The 20,133-nt window shown below is 48.4% G+C and overlaps 1 protein-coding gene across 2 annotated transcripts in view; it reads right to left on the reverse strand.

Moving 5' to 3' along the window:
- The window catches only part of lrp1ab (low density lipoprotein receptor-related protein 1Ab), a 93,474-nt gene that overhangs the window by 39,761 nt on the left and 33,580 nt on the right, over positions 1-20,133 (reverse strand). For both annotated transcript variants that reach the window (XM_060064717.1, XM_060064708.1), the window contains exons 7-27: positions 18,307-18,469; positions 17,726-17,948; positions 16,000-16,189; positions 15,548-15,691; positions 14,949-15,185; positions 13,260-13,440; positions 12,430-12,652; positions 11,124-11,313; positions 10,850-10,972; positions 10,485-10,625; positions 9,796-9,921; positions 8,802-8,918; positions 8,617-8,697; positions 8,303-8,470; positions 6,345-6,524; positions 5,801-5,998; positions 4,720-4,965; positions 3,821-4,018; positions 1,768-1,972; positions 1,323-1,487; positions 655-899 (exon numbers count right to left, since the gene is read on the reverse strand). In XM_060064717.1, the coding sequence (XP_059920700.1) occupies positions 655-899; positions 1,323-1,487; positions 1,768-1,972; positions 3,821-4,018; positions 4,720-4,965; positions 5,801-5,998; positions 6,345-6,524; positions 8,303-8,470; positions 8,617-8,697; positions 8,802-8,918; positions 9,796-9,921; positions 10,485-10,625; positions 10,850-10,972; positions 11,124-11,313; positions 12,430-12,652; positions 13,260-13,440; positions 14,949-15,185; positions 15,548-15,691; positions 16,000-16,189; positions 17,726-17,948; positions 18,307-18,469 (3,744 nt within the window). The remainder of the gene's footprint in view (positions 1-654; positions 900-1,322; positions 1,488-1,767; positions 1,973-3,820; positions 4,019-4,719; positions 4,966-5,800; positions 5,999-6,344; positions 6,525-8,302; positions 8,471-8,616; positions 8,698-8,801; positions 8,919-9,795; positions 9,922-10,484; positions 10,626-10,849; positions 10,973-11,123; positions 11,314-12,429; positions 12,653-13,259; positions 13,441-14,948; positions 15,186-15,547; positions 15,692-15,999; positions 16,190-17,725; positions 17,949-18,306; positions 18,470-20,133) is intronic.

Raw genomic sequence — 20,133 nt, forward strand, 5'->3', positions numbered from 1 at the left:
ACGTCAGATAAAGCCGTGGAGCCGACACCTCCCTCGCCCCCCCCCCCCCCCCCCCCCCCATCTCAGCCGGCCCCCCGCATCCCCCCCCACCGCCCGGGACAGGGTTCAAGAGTTCAGGGAGACGTGGCCTCCCGCCGGTAAGCTGCCCTCTGAGCAACAACCCGGGGGGGAGGCGTCCAGACCGCGTTAGAGGCGACGCCACAACTCCCAACGGGGAATAGGTCAGCCGTCTGGGGGGGGGGGGGCGTCGGTCTATGTGATCAGAGGCTGACCTTTGAGCTTAAGTGGCCGCAAGATCCAAAAGCCAATCGTGGTGGAGCATCGGGAGGGAGGGCTGAATACTCTGACGGAGCTGCGGGGGGGGGACCGTTGTTCTGTCACTTCCATCTTAACAGGGGCCGGATGGCTACTAGGTAGGGGGGGGGGTTGACCCCCAGCTGAAAGGTGATGAGTTCAAGCCCTGATGTCACCAGACTACAGGTAGATGTCCGACCCCTACCAGCTCCGTCCTTAATGCCTGTTTTCTGTACTGCCCATCCCCTACCTGCTCCTTAATGACCTGTCTGTCTGTCTGTCTGTCTGTCTGTCTGTCTGTCTGTCTGTCTGTCTGTCTGTCTGTCTGTCTGTCGGTCTGTCTGTCGGTCTGGGCCTCACCCTGGGGCTGTCTGGAGGGGTGGTAGACCTGCAGGTCAAAGGGCTGGGTGTTGGTCCTCTGCACCACCGTCACGTTGCCCCCCGTCCACTTGTTGGCCTTGGCCAGCGTGTTGGTCCTCCAGTCCGTCCAGTACACCTCCCCGCCGTACATGGTGACGGCGAAGGGGTGCGACAGGAACTCGTGCCCCCGCAGCACCTCGATCAGCCCGGTGCCGTCATACAGCGCGGAGTAGATCGCATCCGACCTGTGGGGAAGGGAAGGGGGGGGCGTTGGCATTAGGATGAGGGGTGGGGAATCACAAGGTACCTCACCATACCACACACCATGGCCCGCGACACAGATGATATATCACAATACTGCGCTTCTGCAATAAACAATACATTTTTGGACATGCATCGTGATGTATCGCTATAGGATTGTCTAACGAAGAACACAAAATGACTGAAAAGGTAAGGTGCTGGATTTCGGGCTTAATTCATGACACGTCTTTTTGGAAAAACATATTGTGCACTTAGTTATTGCAATATGCACTATAGTTTAGCTGAACTGGATGGTGGGATAGCTGCTCAGATCCACCCAGACCAGTGCAGGTACAGAGATATATAGGGAGAGGAAGGAGAGAGAGGTCGGCGAGGGCGTATCTGAGAGAGTGGGTGCAGTGGCGGACCTGGCATCGATCCAGACGATGCGTCTCTCCATGTAGTCCACGGTGAGCCCGTTGGGCCAGCCCCCGCTGCCCGTCTCCCGGTGGATGGTCCGTCTCCCCTCACCGCTCATGGACGCCGCCTCGATCCGGGGCAGACTGGCGTCCCAATCCGTCCAGAACAGGATGCTGACGACCACACACGGGGATACAACGCGGCCATTTACTAATGTTCTCATTGAGAAGTGACTCGAGAGGGATTTGTTCTAGGTTTGAAACACTCATGAGCAGGTGGGCGCCTTGCTCAAGGACGCCAGCAGGAGGACAACCGTAGCACAACAGGGCCACAGAATTTAGTGTCCAGGAGTTGCTCGTTCAGCCAAGCCATTGTCAGATGTTCAAGGGAATAACAGTTCAAGATTGCTAAGACGTCGCCCCTTGGCGAGCGCCATGTTCTGCGTTCCCTTACCCGTCCCGTGGGTCCAGGGCGATGGCTCTCGGGTGCTCCACGTCCCCGGCCAGCAGGGTGGTCCTCATGGTCCCGTCCAGCTTGGCCACCTCGATCTGATCCAGGTTGCTCTCCACCCAGTAGATGTTGCCCGCGATCCAGTCCACGGCGAGACCCTCTGGGGTGGCCAGCCCGTACTGGATCACCACCTCGAAGCTGGTCAGCGCTGAGGAGGACCAACAGGTTAACGTTACCCCTGTCATCTACAATGGGAATAAAGTGATGGAATCGTACAGAGGCATGGGGTCTGCGCCTGTGATGGCACAGGACTGAATCCGGGATGGCTTTCTAAATAGAACGAGGTCTTGCTAGGAGGTGCCAAATCATTTCTTTCAGGAGTTGGCAAAAATCTTCCGGCAGAACAGATTTTTCATCACAGAAAATAGATTATTTAGACATTCGTTGACTAATTTGGAAGCAGAGTGAGACACGCGCAGCTACCTCTGACTGTGGTCACAATTAGACTCACGCAGCACCCGAAAACTGTAAAAGACCCATTTCAATATTCTGTGGCCCATTTTGGATCTCTTTTTGTTCAGTGAATGGTTGTCATTACAGTAATCAGACAAGTCTAACCGTACTAATCGTGCACGAGAGAGATCAGACGAGTCATGCATGAGAGAGATCAGTAGAGGAACCACAGGTTGAGTGGTTAGGAGGTTTAAATGTATCTGGATAAAATGTCAAGGAAGGTTGCTTTAAAGGTAGCTGCTAAATGACCAATAAAGTAAATGGTTCCAGGGCCTCTTCACATTAAGCACGTTGCGGCGCCGGAGCCGGGCTACCTTTCCCTGGACGGCGGAAGGCGGCTTGGAACAGCCTTTGTTAGTGGTTGGCAGCAGTCAGTGTTCAGTGTTTACCTCACAGCTTGAAAGAGCACTGGTTCTCACTAGCTCTCAATAAGCTCCGGACTGGTTCTAATTAACTCTGGACTGGTCCTCAGTAAGGGGCAGCAACAGGAGCAGTTATTCTAGAAGCTGAGAGGGGTTACAGTGTTTCATCTATTCTAGAAGCTGAGAGAGGTTACAGTGTTTCATCTATTCTAGAAGATGAGAGAGGTTACAGTGTTTCATCTATTCTAGAAGCTGAGAGGGGTTACAGTGTTTCATCTATTCTAGAAGCTGAGAGGGGTTACAGTGTTTCATATATTCTAGAAGCTGAGAGGGGTCACAGTGTTTCATCTATTCTAGAAGTTGAGAGGGGTCACGGTGTTTCATCTATTCTAGAAGATGAGAGGGGTCACAGTGTTTCATTTTATCTAGAAGATGAGAGGGATAAAAGTGTTTCAGATTATCTCTGAAATAAGAAGGGTTACAGTGTTTCAGCTAATCTAGAAGATGAGAGGGGTTACAGTGTTACAGTAAACGCTGTATTTCAAAGGGCTGGGAATCAGAACGACGGCACTGTTTTTGTTGTCCCTCCTACGCTAAATCTGCACTGGAGCTGCAGTCAGGCACAGCCAACACTGAGACAAATGGGAAGCGACAAAGCCTTCTGTATGCTCCCCCCGCCCCCACCGACCCGCCTCACGGCCCCCTCCACCCTGGGAAAAGAACCTTGATTGGCACAGATACCTTGGTTTTAGGAGAATGAAAAGGCCACACAGTACTCAAGCGGTTTGAGTCTGGCCCTGCATTGCAAAACACCCACCATCAACCGTGAACACAACAAATAATACATTACCTCTTTTTATGTCTATTGGAATATTCGTTTTTTTAGAATAAGAAAAGGCTTTCTGGGTCAGGAGGTCATAAATATATAAGTTTTCAAAACAACAATTTGACGAAGGATGAATGACTATTAACTAATCGTTTGGTGTTGTGAGATGTGCCAAACCTTCAATACTTAACATTTAAAGTGTGTGTGTGTGTGTGTGTGTGTGTGTGTGTGTGTGTGTGCTGTGTGCTGTGTGCTGTGTGTGTGCATAGATGTTTTTAAATCTACTTATCCAGTGTATTGTTAAAACAATACTGCCACCCAGTGAAGAGAGAGGTGTCATGGCGCCTCATCTCACCTCCGTTCTCAGACAGTTTCCCCCGGTAGATCTTGTCCTCCACCACGTCCGTCCAGTAAAGGGTGCTCTGGTTCAGGTGGAAGTCCAGGGCGATGGTGTTCCTCAGCCCGGGGACCAGCACACTGAACTCCCCCTTGTGGAGGTCAATCCTCCGGATCTCATGGCGGTTGGAGAAGATGATGAAGGGCTTGAAGGGATCTGGAGGAAGAAAGAATAAAGAAATACATCTCATGCACACAAAATAAGAAAAAAGGATAAAATAAGTCCCCGCCGCCTCCGTCTTCCCAGCATGCCTTGCAGACACTTGCATGGCTCCACTGCCCTGTCTCTGTTATAATTAACTCTCTATCGCTCTGGGAAAAACATAGAATACAGAGCGGTAGGGGAATATTACTTTTAACTTTCATGTTTGGCGTTTTAATAAATAATGATGTTATTAAACCCCCAGAGTGACCCGCTTGAACCACCCACGCTTACAGATATCAGCCCAAACATTCGAGTCTCCTCACATTGCATTACAGTCCATCTCTCTACATGGCAAGCAGCAGAACATCTCTCTACATGTGCTGCAGCAGGACTTCTCTCTATATGTGCAGAATATCTCTCTACATTTGGACCATCAGAACATCTCTCTATATGTGCTGCAGCAGGACTTCTCTCTATATGTGCAGAATATCTCTCTACATTTGGACCATCAGAACATCTCTCTATATGTGCTCCAGCAGAACATCTCTCCACATGTGGACCAGCAGAACATCTCTCCACATGTGGACCAGCAGAACATCTCTCCACATGTGGACCAGCAGAACATCTCTCCACATGTGGACCAGCAGAACATCTCTCTACATGTGCTCCAGCAGTACCTCCCTCTCCATGTGTTCAGGCTCCTTCAGACTCACCCGTGCTCTTGCAGCTCTCCATGTCGGCCTCCAGCTCCCAGCCCTCGTAGCAGGAGCACTTGACGCTGGCCTTCTCCTGCTCGCAGCGCTGGCTACACTTGAGGTGTTTGGCACAGAAGCTCTGGATCTGGCACGTCTTGTTGTCGGCGCCCAGCTCCATGCCGAGGGGGCACGAGCACATGAAGCCTTCTCCGGGGATGATGCTGCAGTTGTGGCTACAGCCGCCGTTGTCCACGGAGCAGAGGTCTGGGGACGACGGGGGGGGGGGGAGACGGGAGGGTTGGACCTTTTGGAAATAAACCTGAACTTCCATCACCCAAGATCAAGCTGGACCCAGCTGTGCTGTGGCTGTTACTGTTGACCATGATCCACCAAATATCGAATGCGGTCACACAACAAAAGTATTTCTCCTTTTCAGTCTGCAAACATACCAATGATCAAATGAGACAGACATGTTCATGGTGGCCGTCCCACAACGCTCTGCTGAGAGCCACTCGTGGCTTGTGACCCAGAGCTATAAAGATACAGGGCTAGAGGCAGTTTCATCTAAAGTCTAATTGTACCTCACAATGCCAGCCTGTGGTTGGCATCGTTTAATTGGTTGCCGGGTGACAACACCCTGCATTGCTACCCTTTAATGTTCTCATGTTTCGCTTGAGTTTCTCTGGCTATGCAAAATCAGAGGCTCGGATTTCACTAGAGCGTTACAATTAAAAAACATACACACAGAAATAGAAAGGGGGTGGTTTTGTGTGCATCATTGGGACCTGTGGACCTCCCAACGAGACGCACATAGTTCTAGAGAGACATACTTTTATTAAAAGTACCTAGTTGTGTAGTATCTTATCCTAGCTTTCTTTGTTGTGTACAGGGAATGGGTTAACCTTGCGATTGTTAATGCTTGGCTCTATGAACATCCATACTGTACGGACAGCATTAAATTGTTGTTTCTCTTTCTTCTGACAAATGTACTTTTGTATTGTAAGTCGCTTTGGATAACAGCGTCTGCTAAATGCTCCGAATGTAAAGGTATGTTTGAGGGGAGAAACGAGGGTCCGGTAGAAGCGTCTTTCGGTTTTACCACAGAGCTTCTCGTCCGAGCCGTCGGGACAGTCGTCCGTCCCGTCACAGAGCTTCTCGCCCGGCAGGCAGATGGAGTCGTTGGTGGCGCACACGTGGTGAGACAGCTTGCACACCGTGGCCTCGCAGTTCTCCTCGTCGGAGTTGTCCTCGCAGTCGTGGTCGCCGTCGCACACCCAGGCCTTGATGATGCAGCGCGCTGCAGGGTCAGACGGCAGCGGTGAGCAGCAGGTTGGTTTTAGGAACCCGTTTTCACCATACATGTTTGGTAATGAGCGCCGTGTGTGGGGTCATGTGATCATCTCTGATCGAACGATGGAAGCATACATTTTATTTTGAACTGTATCGCTATTATGTTTATAACAATGTCTTATAATTTGATTTAACTAATGGGATGGGCTTATAGCAATCAATAAAAAAAATACCATGCCCTGGTAGGCGCCCACCGAAAAGAACAACCACAACAACATCATGACGATTCCCTGGAAACCCTTTAAGACACCGGTGACCTCTGACCCCCCCCGTCACGCAGGTGGTAGTCTCACCAGAGTCCTTGCAGAGGAACTTCACAGCGGGGTCACACATGTGGGTGACCCCCTTGCAGTTCTCGTCACTCAGGTCCATGCAGTCGTTGTCCCCGTCGCAGCGCCACCGCATGGGGATGCAAAGGCCGTCCATCTTGCACTGGAACTCATCCACGTGACAGCCGCCGGGCGGCCGAGTGGCTGAGGGAGACGCAGGAAGAGGAGAGTTTAATTAGCAACGTCTGAAATCAGCAGTTCACAATGAGCCGGGCGGCCCGCTCGCTAGATGCGTTCAGCGAGCTGGTTGTTAAAAGCTACAAGCAGAACAACATCTAGACCGGTGATTAGTTGGTTATCTGGACCACTGGTCAACCACCTGCCTGGAACAGCACCAAGTCAAACAACCACAGGGCACTCTCCCCTCCAGCCACCCCATTGGTTGATACCATGGACCGATTCTAAACAGACCAATAAGGATGTGGAAAAACGACATTGATTCAAGACAAAGAGATCACTTCTTGGCATAGCCAAGCATGAAATAGGCCTGGATTCTCTCAGCGCTGGAATACAATATATGGGAGAGAAGCGCAATAAGACTTCTCCTCTGCCATAATGACTTCCAGATGGTAAGCTTGAACACACACACACACACACACACACACACACACACACACACACACACACACACACACACACACACACACACACACACACACACACACACACACACACACAGAGAGACAGAGAACCACACACACACGCAGAACCACACACAGACATAAAAAACGCACCCAAGCAAACACACACACACCCACACCTCATTAGGCCAACAGGTCATGCTGGGTCCAGCAGGGATTCAACAGGATTGAGCAATTCACAAACAAACCCTCATGAGGTCAGACCGGCTGTCTGCCAGAGTATTACAGAGTCAGTCTGATGTTAACAACAGCAAGCGATCAGGCTTAAGACACAAGGAGGTTTAAGGAACTTCTAAGAGTAGCCCCATGGCCTGGCCGGGTCTGGTCTGGCCTGGGCTAGTCACACATAACCTAGCCTAGCCTAGGAGTGGGCTGCAACTTTCCCTTCATGACAGTCACACAAGACCAACATGGAGAAGAGATTACCGGTGGCCATTAGTGGGATCTCAACATTAGCACACAAACCCGTCTCCCCGTTCAGTTTTTCATTTCTCAACTTAAAAAGACCCAGCTTTCCATCCCTCCTGCTGAAGGGGGAGAGCCTCGAGTGGACTGCGCATGTTTCCCAGCACACGCCGTGTCATGCCCTGAAGCCGTGTAGGATGAACCTACCAGGATATCTGCCAACAAAACCTAAAATGGTCCATTCTTCACATATTGGAGAATTATATTTATAGTAAAGATATTTACTTGATCGTGGTCAAAGATATTTACTATAAACCTATTGATATTTACTTCAATAGGTTTATAGTACGAAATTGTACGAAAGAGTTACAATAAATACACAGGAAAATAATGTTTTCCTATGTGTTCCCTGGTAGTTTAATGGCTAGCCCCACCCCGAAGCTCCTCAACCAAAGAGCTGCGTTGTGGGCCACCGGCATTCTTTTAAACGGGCTACAATCTCAGCTAACCACAACACGTCAACAGTCAACAGCAAACTGAAGGCATGCATGCAACGCGAGGATGTTCAGGGCAAGCAGGGGCACGCATGGCACAAATGAAACATGACATAAGGAGAAGTAGACCTTAAGTTGTGTTGTGACAACTCCTCCACCACTCAACACATAAAGAGAGTGAAACACGATACACAACGTAATGCTGCGATGGCAATGTCAAGTAATCCCCCCGCTATCTCTCACCACCAAAGAGCAGCGATGTAAACACAACACACAATAATCCCCGACACCCTCCCCGCGCCCCGTGTCGCAGCAACATAAGGACGTGCATTCCCCTGAAGGGGCGTTCCCGTTTGGGTCGGCTGCCTGCGTTCCCGCTCACCTTGGTTGGTGCAGTTGGCGTGCGTCTCGTCGCTGTAGTCTCCGCAGTCGTTGTCCCCGTCGCAGGTCCAGTACTCGGGGATGCAGCGGCCGCTGTTGCACTTGAACTGAACGCTGGAGCAGGAGTGGCTGCAGCCCGCCTCGTCACTGTTGTCCCCGCAGTCGTTGTCTGCACGCACACGCGCACGCACACACACACACACACACACACACACGCACACACACACACACACACAATCTGTCAGATCCCTTTTTAGTCGCTAATTATTTGTATCTTTGGGCTAGGGACTATTTGGTGTCAGTAGTTTAACAGACCGTTGTCACAGCGCCAGTTGACGTTGATGCAGCGACCGTTGGCGCAGGTGAACTGGGTCAGGGGGAAGCAGGTGGGGTAGGCTGGAGAGGGGGGGGAGCCGTAGATAGAGGGTCATTGATCAGGACGAGACACTTGTTGTATGTGGTGGAGAAGCTGGAGAGGATGAGCCGTGAGCGGTACCCACCACAGGAGTCAGGCTCGTCGGAGCGGTCTCCACAGTCGTCGTCTAGGTCGCAGGTCCAGGAGATGGGGATGCAGCGGCCGCTGGTGCAGGGGTACTGGTTGGGGGGGCACGTGCGAGCTGGAATAACAGAAGGTTGCATGGCGTTCTTCTCTTTGGCAATGTCCAAACGTCATTCCGACAGTGATTCAGTCGTGATTAAAGACGAGCCAAACTTCCATTTGTGTGAAGCCTGTTTGATGGTATGCCCCAGGGTTCTGCATTAGACACACTGATTTTTTTTCAGCTCTATAAATAGTTAGCCAAAATATGGATGGTGTTAATCTTTTATGCATACTAGGGGGCATATGTTGTTCTGGATCCTCCCTTTGGCCGATTGCAGACTGCTTTCGATATCAAGTCTCAGCTTTGTCAGCTAAAGCTGGTTTTTAATTCTGAAAGGACAGTATTCTGTTCTAAATTACTAACATTATACAGGTTAGATGTTTGAGGATGTCTCTTGTCTAGAATTTTTTTAAAACAAATCTAGACAACATTTTCCTTTTAGGCCAGAATAATCTTTTGACGTGTATTAGGGTGAGAATAACTTAAGGACGCATCAACTCATGAACTCAGATGCTGAAGAGAAAAGTGCCTTAGGACCGGCACAGCCTGGAAAGCCCTCACTTGTATTCTAGGGACGGTTAGCAATCACTGCCCTCATGTAGGCCCTTTGATCTGTATTTCTTTATTTATTAAGTAATTCTAGGTAATGTCAACCTACAGTTTGTATCTCAGACAGCTGACCGTAAGCATGGGGCTCTGCTGCCACTGCATAGAAAAGACTGCCAGTGAATTCAAACTTTAAGGTTTGACAATCTAAAGTTGAAATTGCACGTCCCTTTGAAAACGTCAAAGCCTTTTGGTAACACAAGAAATGCCGGGTTATGCAAAAGACACCTCAGTTTACTTTTGATGAGAATGACAAATAAAAAACAAAAAATGTTTCTTCACACACCTGAGCAGGTGGTATTGGACTCATCTTCATCATTTCCACAGTCGTTGTCTCCATCACAGAGCCAGCGTACAGGTATACAGCGGTTGTTCTGGCATTTGAAGCGGTCACTGGGGCAAGTATGCTGGTCTGGGAAGAGAAGGAAAGAACATCTAGAAGTAAGTCTTCAGAGTCATATTCATGTTATGCTAAACTATAATAGAAACGTTGACATGTGTGTTAAAACTACCACACAATGTTTCTGAGATCCTTCTAGTTCATTCCTGGCTGTTGAACAATGTTTTTTTTAATAGAGAGAAGCGAGTGAGTCAGGCCCTCTCAGAGATGTGGATATTACATAAAGAGCTGGATTTAGTACTTTGCTGTCAATATGTGCCACGTGTCTTTGGCAACTGGGCTTAACTGTATGACTCATTAATTAATTCTTAAACTGTGCCATGCATTGTATCATACAGTTCAGCCTGCCAAAACATTCAAAGAGCCATTCAAATCAAGAAAAACTCATTTCAGGACCAGCGCCCGACACCTTCTGATTGAGAGCACACATAAAGCCAGAGATACAACAGCGATATAATAAGGAAACTTGGAAACAAGGCTACACTGAAACTGCAGTGAGTCACGTTGTTGTTGTTTTTTGGTCCTGGTGTTGCTGCTGCTGCGCAACCATGACGACGACAACCGGGTCCACTCACGGCAAAGCTCTGGGAGCTCATCGCTGTTGTCCAGACAGTCGTTGTCCCCGTCACACTTCCAGCGCTCCTGGATGCAGCGGTTGTTCTTGCAGGCGAACTCCCCCGGCTGGCACTGGGGCGGAGGCACGTAGGACGGGTTGGCTGGACGGAGACAGAGCGGCGCAGCGGTCAGAGGAGCAGTCCGAGCACAGTCGCACAGCACCGTCACCGGGAGACCCGAGTCATCCTCCTTCCTTCCTTCCTTTTCCCCTTCCAATCCCCCCCCAGCCCCTGCCAGTTTGGTTAAATATATGTTAAACAATTTATACCCCTTTCAGCCTCGACATCAGATGGATCCCACCTGATCGAGGCCTCGAGTCAAGTACCTTTGCAGGTGATGTTGTCCTCGTCCAGGATTTGGTCATCGGCACAACCGCACGACCGCCCGTCAGGAATCACCAGGCAGAGGCTGCTGCAGCCGCCGTTATTGGGCCTACAGGCGTTGGTACCTAAACACACACAGACCACCCCACACATAGGGGACACGCGTCGATAAAGGGACCGACGATGTGAACCAGGCACAGGCTCATCGCCGCGGGCTGCAGAAAGGTCACGTCGTGAACCCAGCGGCAGGCCCTCGGAGGGGGTGGCGTGGACTACCTTGCTGCTGGTTGGCGTCGTACACTCTGATCTCGAAGATGGGGGGCCTCTCGTTGCGGAGCAGGGTGACCGTCTTGGAGTCCTGGTCCAGCTTGTAGATGCTGCCCCCGCGGTACTCGTTCCAGAACAGGAATTGTTTGTAGTGACAGAGTCCAAAGGCGTGGTTCAGCTCCTGGCCCTCGTACACCACCTGGGTCAATCACAACACAGCAAGGTGTGCGTCAGTTTAAATATATAAGCTGTTAACTAGTGTCTGTATAGCAACGATATTGGTACACTGGAATAATGGATTACATAAAGGAGCCATTTGTAGCAAATTGACTGTATTTAATCATAAAATGACTATGATAGGTCATCAGAGGTTTAGCAGACATGCCTAGTCAAAATAGTGGCTTCTCAAACCACAAGTTACAGCCAGTCTGTCCTCCTCTAAACATTCTGTTCCGTTCTTTTGGCCTGTGTGTTATGATTCACAGCTCTCCGTCTTGCCAGATATGAAGTAAATTGGCGTCTAAATGCAGTGCGCTGCAGCCATGGTAGCAAGCAAACAGAGATTGTGATAGATTCTAACAGACCTAAAAAACCTTGTGCTCATGACCCCCTTCAATATTAGGAACTTGGACTGCAGTACCCATGTCAACGTTACATGTAGTCCTTTAACAAATAATTATACATCACATTAATGTTTAAAATAATCTATTTAAAATAATGGAATGTAGAAACATTTACGTACATTAATTACATATATGTTATACTTAAAACATGCCTTAAAGAGCCATTGAAACCAAAACCGATTTTGTCTTACATGATCTCCAACATAATAATGCATGCCATTTTATCGCGGTAATTTAAATAAGTCCCTATTTATAAAAAATATATGAGAAAAGGTAAAATCCGATGTTTTTGCTTTCTCCCCAAAGCGCGATGTGAACGTTTCACTCTGCTGAGAGCGCAGGTGGCGTTCTTCTCGTGACGTCTCGGTAGCTGTTCTGAGACACATAGTCTAACGGCGGGGCGTGTGCAGAGGGTGAAGCACCGCCTGAGCAGTGATTTATTTAATGACCATGTCCAAGTGAGGTTAAGGCTTCACCTGTTTGGCGCATTTCATTTCGCTCATTAAAACGCTCGTTCACTTCGACGGTACTAGAAAAGTAGCAAATCACAACGCCCCCCTCGTTCCTAAAACTCTCAACCAAAAACACTATTATGTTTTAAATCTCATAGTTTAAAACCTCAAATCCAGCTGAAACGGTGAGCTCCATGAAGCTTCATCGACTAGAAACAAGCATTCTCCCGAACAACCAACCTTACGCGCGCTGCTGTTGAGGTACACCATCTCGATGCGGTCGTAGTAGGCGTCCACCCAGTACAGGATGCCCTGGGGGATGTCCAGGCTCAGGCCGTTGGGCCAGAGCACCGTCTTGCTGGTAAGGAACACCTGGTGGTTGGAGCCGTCCATCCAGGCCTTCTTGATCTTGCCCCGGTTGCTCACCGTGGGGTCCTCCTCCCAGTCCGTCCAGTACATCCACCTGTGGCAGCAAAGGCTCGATGTCAGACACCGTGTTTCTGTGCGTCATTCAAGTGAGTAGAAGGCAGAGGGGCTCTGGTTGAAGTGAAATGAAAACTAATGGAGGTTCTTCTAGTAATATCGAGTCATGCTAATAGCAGAACTAGCCACATCAAGCTAGCAGGTCAATGTTGTCTTTCTCCAGGCACCTGTTAGCAACAATTAAATACATTTATTGAAGAAATAAAATTGTACCAATGAAATAGCTTTAAAAATACTAAACGTATAATAATAATAATAGAAAAGAAAATCATACAGCCACAGAAATGTGTACAGACAATCAGTTTTTTTAAATCAGTCTTTCATTATACATACATCATATTCTGCAGGCCTGTTACACAGAAGAGTAATAATAGAACCTCGTAGATGGAGCCACTATGACATGAATCACCACAACATGACCTATCGTATCTGGCACAGCCGCTAGTTTATCTCCTGTGTGAATCCAGCTGATCCAAAGGGCTTGTCTAAAATGAGACATTGCTTTAAAAAGGTCACGGGAGACTATGCAGGCTATTTGTTACATGGCCAGACTCAGAGGCCTACTGGCCAGCACCCTAATGTCTCACCCATGCTGGGGATCCACCACGATGGCTCGAGGGTGGGTCATCTTGCCCTCGATGAGGGTCTTGCGGGTCTGGGAAGCCTTCTCCAGCCTGGCCACACTGATGGTCTTCTTGGGCCCGTCGTCGGTCCAGTAGAGGTTACCTCCGATCCAGTCCACCGCGATGCCCTCCACCGTGTGAATGCCTGCAGCACAAAGCACATAAGTTCTTACACGATTAGATCTGAAGGCACAGTGGTTGAACCAATCAGAGCGGAGTCATTTTCCATCCATATAGACAACAGAGAGTGGTTCCTTGAAAGACTACTATGGTTCACGTTTTTTCTCGAGAAAATAACAGCATTAACATATCATCAATTCACATTAACTCATATTTCCCAGGAACAAACTGTTAGTTTGAAGAATGTTGACCAGTTCATCTATCTTGAAGCTAGGCCGTGTTAGGAATGCAGTCTGGGTTGTATATCAAACTACAACTCGAATTCGTCTCAGGCGGTAAGCTGCCCACGAGCCGGGCATATCAAACTGTTTATTGCCCTGCCTCTCTGTGATTATCCTGTTTATACTACTTGTTGCTTGCAAACATAATAAAACAATTTAAATACTTTAGATTGTTTTTAAATGCTTTTTCTTATACGTATTGCATGCTTATTAAATGTATACACTGTTTGAGTTCATCTCCCTCAAAAAGTAGTCCCCTTTAATCGATCAAACATGTTTTGGACACCTTGAAGGGCATTATCCCGCCATGGTCACTTGCCAAAGAAAAGAAATTAAGTTCATTAATTTATATTTTCATGCGTTTTACAATCCACATATAACGTTTTTCACACGCCATTATTTAGTTTCCCTGGTAACGCCTGAGGGTTTGACAAAAACCTGGAACAATCATTACCCTCCCATAAGGCTATTATGCAACGGAAACGTTCATTCCTCCAGTAAATAGGACGGACCTTAGCTATGACTTGGCAATGGGAGGTATTGTAGTCCGCTGAGCTATAAGCCAGAGAGCTAACGTTATGGTTTGTACATATTTATAATTTGAATTCGTCCCAGCCTTTATACCACTCTAGGGTCTATAGCATAGAACCGGGTTGTCTGATCACGGTTTAATTCATTTTTCACAATTTGCCACTTCTCGTTTTGAAGAATAATCACCACGCCATTCGTTTCAATTGGAATCGCGACGGTCTATACTTTCAACATAAAGTGTACATATTTATAATTAGAAATTCGTCCCAGCCTTTATACCAAAGATAGTATAGGGTCTATAGCATATAACCGCGTTTTCCGATTACAGTTTAATGCATTTTTCACAATTTACCAGCTCCCGTTTTGAAGGCTGAACAGACAAGACAAGTATTCCAAAAAATACAAGCGGCGTATTGATCTACTATTTGATGACACTGTGCTCAGTCAGCAGCAAGTAGAACCGGGTTAATGCCCTCCTCCCAGCCAATCAGAATCAAGCATTCTTAAATGAAGTAGAATAATGCATTTTAATGTATTGCATTCCAAATCCCTGGAAGATAAATTAGTAACTAAAGAAAATACCAAACTCAATCCCTTTACTGTATTTAATTCCATATTTGTTTTACTTAACTCTGTTTGTATGCGCAGGAATATCCATGTGCTCTGTTTATTTACTTGAAAACGTCATTAACCTACGTGGAACCAATCACTGTGGACTTGCCTTCCTTCAGGATGGTGTCCCTCTCCGTGCCGTCTATCTTCTGCCGCCCGATGATGTAGCTGGTGGCGTCGGCGAAGTAGATGAACTCGCTGGCGGCGTGGTAGTCCAGGGCGCGGGGGTTCATCAGGTTCTCGATGGGGATCATGTACTCGTCGGGCACCTTGGCGTTCATGTCCATGCCCCGGATGATGCCCGGCCTGCCCTTACCGTACACCAGGAACAGCTCGTGGTCGGGCCCTGACACGCCGACGACAAAACAGGAGGGTCACGTTTTAGCGCTTTTCCATTTGAATGAACGTCTGACTGGAATCGTTGACAGAGACGAGTTTGATAAGCGGTAAATTCCGTTTTATCACACCTTTATATAAACATCGATGAAAGGGTCGGGCATATTCCAATCTAGTGGACTAAACGGCCGGGCTATTACAGTGATGAGTAGTGAAATAAACGAGTCCGTAACTGATGCAGTCCTTGTGCAACGACAGTCATTGCCCTTGCTGCAATGACAGCGAGGGGCTCGTCCTTTGTGAAATATCCCCCCCCCCCCCCCCCCCCCGCCCCCACACCTCCTATTCATGTGTAGTCTGGTCGATACTCACTCTTGCAGGACTTGCCGTCGCTGCCCAGGCTGAAGCCCGAGCGACAGCGGCAGGTCCGGGTCTTGTGGCTGTTCCCCAGCAGGCAGATGTCCGAGCAGCCGCCTGCCTTCCTAAACTGGTCCAAGGCACAGGCATGGCTGCGCACTACGGGGGGCAGGGGGAGAAAATTGTAACATTATACCTTTTGAATCATGAATATAATGGGAAATTAACCGAAGCGAAAGTCACCAGATTTTGTTATCCATGTAATCATTGATCTATAAAATGGAGAGTGTGAAGGTGAATTCGGCGGCAATCGTCATCGACAAGAGTCGCGAGAGTACTATGCATGTTCTTTGGGAATAAAGCCTTTAGGGCGAGAACGTACAAAGTCAGTTTCAGACTTTTACTCAAACATCAAACGCATAGTACCCATGCATACGTCCGACTGTGCCGGTCAGTGGTTTCGGTACCTTGGGGCTGGCGCCTCTGGTGGTAGACGTGCAGCGCCGCGCCCCGGTCCACGCGCGTCACCACCTGGAAGTCGGAGCTGTTGAAGCGGTTGACGCGGATCACGCTGGTCTTGGGGTTGAGGTTGCCCTCGTCCGAGTTGGTGGCGTACAGGTAGTTCTCAAACACCGTCAGCCCGTACAGGTGCTCGATCTGTGGAACACACGGGGATACTTTCTTTTTATGCTTTTTAGGATAGATTGAGATAGACTGGAAGTTATGGGAGGATGTGCAGCAAGGGGACCACGGCCAGGTATCGAACTCCGGTCGCTGAGGTACGGACTGAGCCTTGATGGTACGCTCTCTACCCAGTAAGCCACCGGGGCCTCCCATGGACACCTTTTGACTCATAGTAACGGGGGATTGGACCAGCAACCCACCGAGGGTGATGATGACAGTTATTTTTGTGCCCCCTGTGTGCTTGCCCCAAATCAGCCTTGGACTAACGGCTCTGAAACCATGATGGAACAGTTGTGAAACCATCAGTTTTACTGTAGTGGTTTACTTTGTGATGCACGGGTCAGGTTTGATATTATATCCCCCGCCACCGCACTGCAGCCCTGATGTCATTAAGATCATTAGTTAGTGAGCAGGTTGGCCCAGCCAGGCTCCAAAATGGTCTATTTAGAACCATTAGCCTCGAACATAACACACTCCTGCAGTAATAGCAATCAATCAAGGCAGTAAAATACAGTGGAATCACCCCCCGAGGAGAGCAGCAGAAACGCTTTACAAGGCGATGCATCCATCGCCTGTGTGCTTCTGGGTTCGGGACAGGGTAAGGGTTGGGGTAAGGGTTGGGGTAAGGGTTGGGTGGGTAGACAGTAGCTGAAGGAGCTAGAGCGGGTTGGCTTGTAACCGGAAGTGTCGAGGTGTCCCCGAGCACGACACCTCACCCTGACTGCTCCTGACGAGCTGGCCGTCACCCTTTTGTGGTTGACTCCGCCGTCGGCGTGTGAATGTGTGAATGAATAGTTGTAAGCAGTGGTCGAGTTGTAAAAAATCGTCTAATTCGCAAAAAGGTTTATCCGCTCGCTTGAGGTGGTTTTCGAGAAATGCGAAAGAGAGTAAATTCGCTGGAAACACATTTTTCGAAACAGCTGTGACGTAGCGAACTTTTAACACACAGGACTGACAGTCTTTCCGATTTCCGCATAACGACCGGCCATAGCAACCCTGCCGACATCAACGTATAACGTCATCACCCTATTCCGCTCCAACCACTTGATGGAAACGCACCTAATTCAAATTACTTTTTTGCGAACTTTCTAAAGATTCGCATCACCTTTCAGATGGAAACGCAGCTAGTGTCTGTCTCGTACGGTGTGGAATGAGAGCTCGTGAAGGCACTATTGCGTAAGTACGCCTGCGTGCTTGCGCAATAGCATACTGCCCGAGAATGCAGTCTCGCTTTCAAATCTGTCCCTGGGAAAAGTAACGTTGCGGCAATGCGCCGAATTGAAAAAGGAAACCGCTATAATGAAATAGCGGTAATATTTCCACATTAATTGATAAAACAACAGGGGATGGGAAGGGGGGATGGCTGTTTCTGAAGGGGGATGATTTTGATCATTTTAATTCCAAAGGGGGAATGCCCTCCCCCCTCATCCCCCCTCAACTCGAGTGCTGGCTGTAAGTCGCTTTGGAGCGTGTGAGTGTGCGGTCGTCCCTCTCGGCCTCACGCCTCACCAGCAGGCCTTGGATGATGGTGTGGCGGTTCTTGCCCTCGTAGTCCACCACCTCGATGTAGTCCAGGTAGGCGTCGGCCCAGTACACCAGCCGGTTGACCAGGTCCAGCGTGATGCCGTGGGGGAACACGATCTTGCTGTCCACCAGCTTGGTGCGGTTCTGCCCGTCCATGTCGCAGCGCTCCACCCGGGGCGTGGAGCCATAGTCGGTGAAGAAGACTTTCCTGGAGAGGAGGAGGAGATGAAGCCACAGCGGTTTGTGTCAACGGGGACGTTTTAGTGAGGTCACTTAGTTAAGAGGAAATAAGAAGGTTCTCCAAAGTTGCAAATAGCTTATTGAGAAACATCCTGTGTCCGGTTGGAATGAGAGCAAAGAGAGAAGTGGAACAGGTACAAAGAGGAACAGCGATGAACGAGGAGCAGATGACGTGGCTCTAGCTCTGGAGAAAGGTTTCAGCGAGCCACTTAGTCAGCCAAGACCCAGACACGGCTTCCTGGCCGTGGAAGAGGATTTTTGCAGAAGAGGAGCAGAATCGCCACGAGACAGCACTTCAAAGGGTCAAGTGCGGTCAGAGAGCTTACCCCATGGCGGGGTCCAGGGCGATTCCCTTGGGGTTGTACAGCTCCTGGTCCAGCAGGGTCACGCACGTCCCGCCGTCCTTGTTGCAGACAAACACCCGGTCGTCCACGTCGTCGACGAAGTAGAAGTTTCCGGTCAGCCAGTCGATGGCCATCTGCTCCACATCTGTGGGAGACCAGAGACAGGATGTCAGCATTTATGAATAGGACCAGAAAATAGTATTAAAGACACTGGAGAAGAGAGAGAGGGAGATGGAGAGGGTGAGAGAACTCGATATACACTGTAACCAGGTCAATCACTTTGAACAGATGAGCAATAAAGATACACAGCTTTTTTAAGCCAGTGTGCATAATAATAAAAGAGAAAAGAGTTAATGTAAGTTAAGAACAGAAATAGCCCTGGCCATAATATCCCATAACACGTTAATATATTGAATATTTAGTCACCTAGCTGGATTTAAACCATAACACGAGACTGGGTGGAACATTTAATATTATACTAATATAATATTAAGTTATCTTGCAGGATTTTAACCTTACCAAGTTAATATATGTAATCTTTAGCCTAATTATAATTTTATAATTTGTCACTGGGTTTGATTATAATTGGACCTACCAACACACTGCAACCCAAACTCCAAAGTATATTTGTTTGAAGCTTCGTCGCACGTAAAACAGGTTTCATAGTTGGATAAGGTCCCCATACCGTTGCTTCGTGTTTGGCTCACTGGGAGGGGGTTTGGGGGCAACATGGTGCCGGAACTTGTGTATGCATTCCCTCCACAGCTGCCTATGCTTAGCCAATGAGTTTTTCATATGTTAAAACGCACTGCGACTTGTAAGTCGAATAACTTTGAATAGGTGAGTTTTCTGGTGCATCGTCATCATACAAATAATAGTGACGTTTCATAGGGCAACAAGCATCCATGGAAACATTTCTGACAGTTACATCAGCTGTAGGGTCAGTCACTCCTTAGTGCCGTTCCACGAGGGGAAAAACATGTTGGATTTTGCTGTTTGGCCTTCTCACACAACAGATCTTTCAGCCTAAACAGATTAATTGGGGCCTGAGAAACAAGGGGCACTTGAGTCCCAACCATAACTATGAATCTCATCTGTGCCCTACATACACGACTGCCCTGTTTGTTTTCTCTACCGGATCTCAGAGCAAGGAGAATTAAACCTGCCACGTTCAACGACTTACATCAATATATGACCCAATGAGGACATACTGAAATGTCTGCAGTAACATGTTTTATGGTCCACAGCTACCATCCTCAGCAAGCAAGTAAGCCTTGCCCATCAACATGCTAACATGGCCCATTTGCCTGGCCTGTTAGCCAGTGTTAGATGCAACTTGGGCCTGCAGGATTATTTTTTTACGTTTACAAAGAAATGCCTCTGGGTTGGAGAGCAACCATGGGAACCGTGTTGTTTGGAGCTGGACTCACAGTAAGTAGCACAACAAAGCGTCTGGACCCAATGTACCCTGGATGCACCCTGGTTACATGTGTCAGCTCTGTGTGTCTGTGTGGTCAGCTGTATTCCACTCAGTCATGGGTCATTTCAGTATTTCATTCAAAAGGATACAAAAATATTACTCATGGGTACTTGTTCCTCTAAATGACACTGTAAATAAAAAGATCTCTAGAACAGAACCATTTTAACATAAAATAGATACTCTAGAGTCTAGAACCATGATAACACATGATATAAGCTCGACAACCATAATAACATACATGGCGCGGTTTACATTTGTACTTTTCATTAGCAGAACAATGCAATCATTTTCAAATCCATGCAATAGAATAGCGAGCCGATCATTATCAC

Source organism: Gadus macrocephalus, chromosome 1, assembly GCF_031168955.1.
Source record: "Gadus macrocephalus chromosome 1, ASM3116895v1".
Classification (NCBI taxonomy): domain Eukaryota; kingdom Metazoa; phylum Chordata; class Actinopteri; order Gadiformes; family Gadidae; genus Gadus; species Gadus macrocephalus.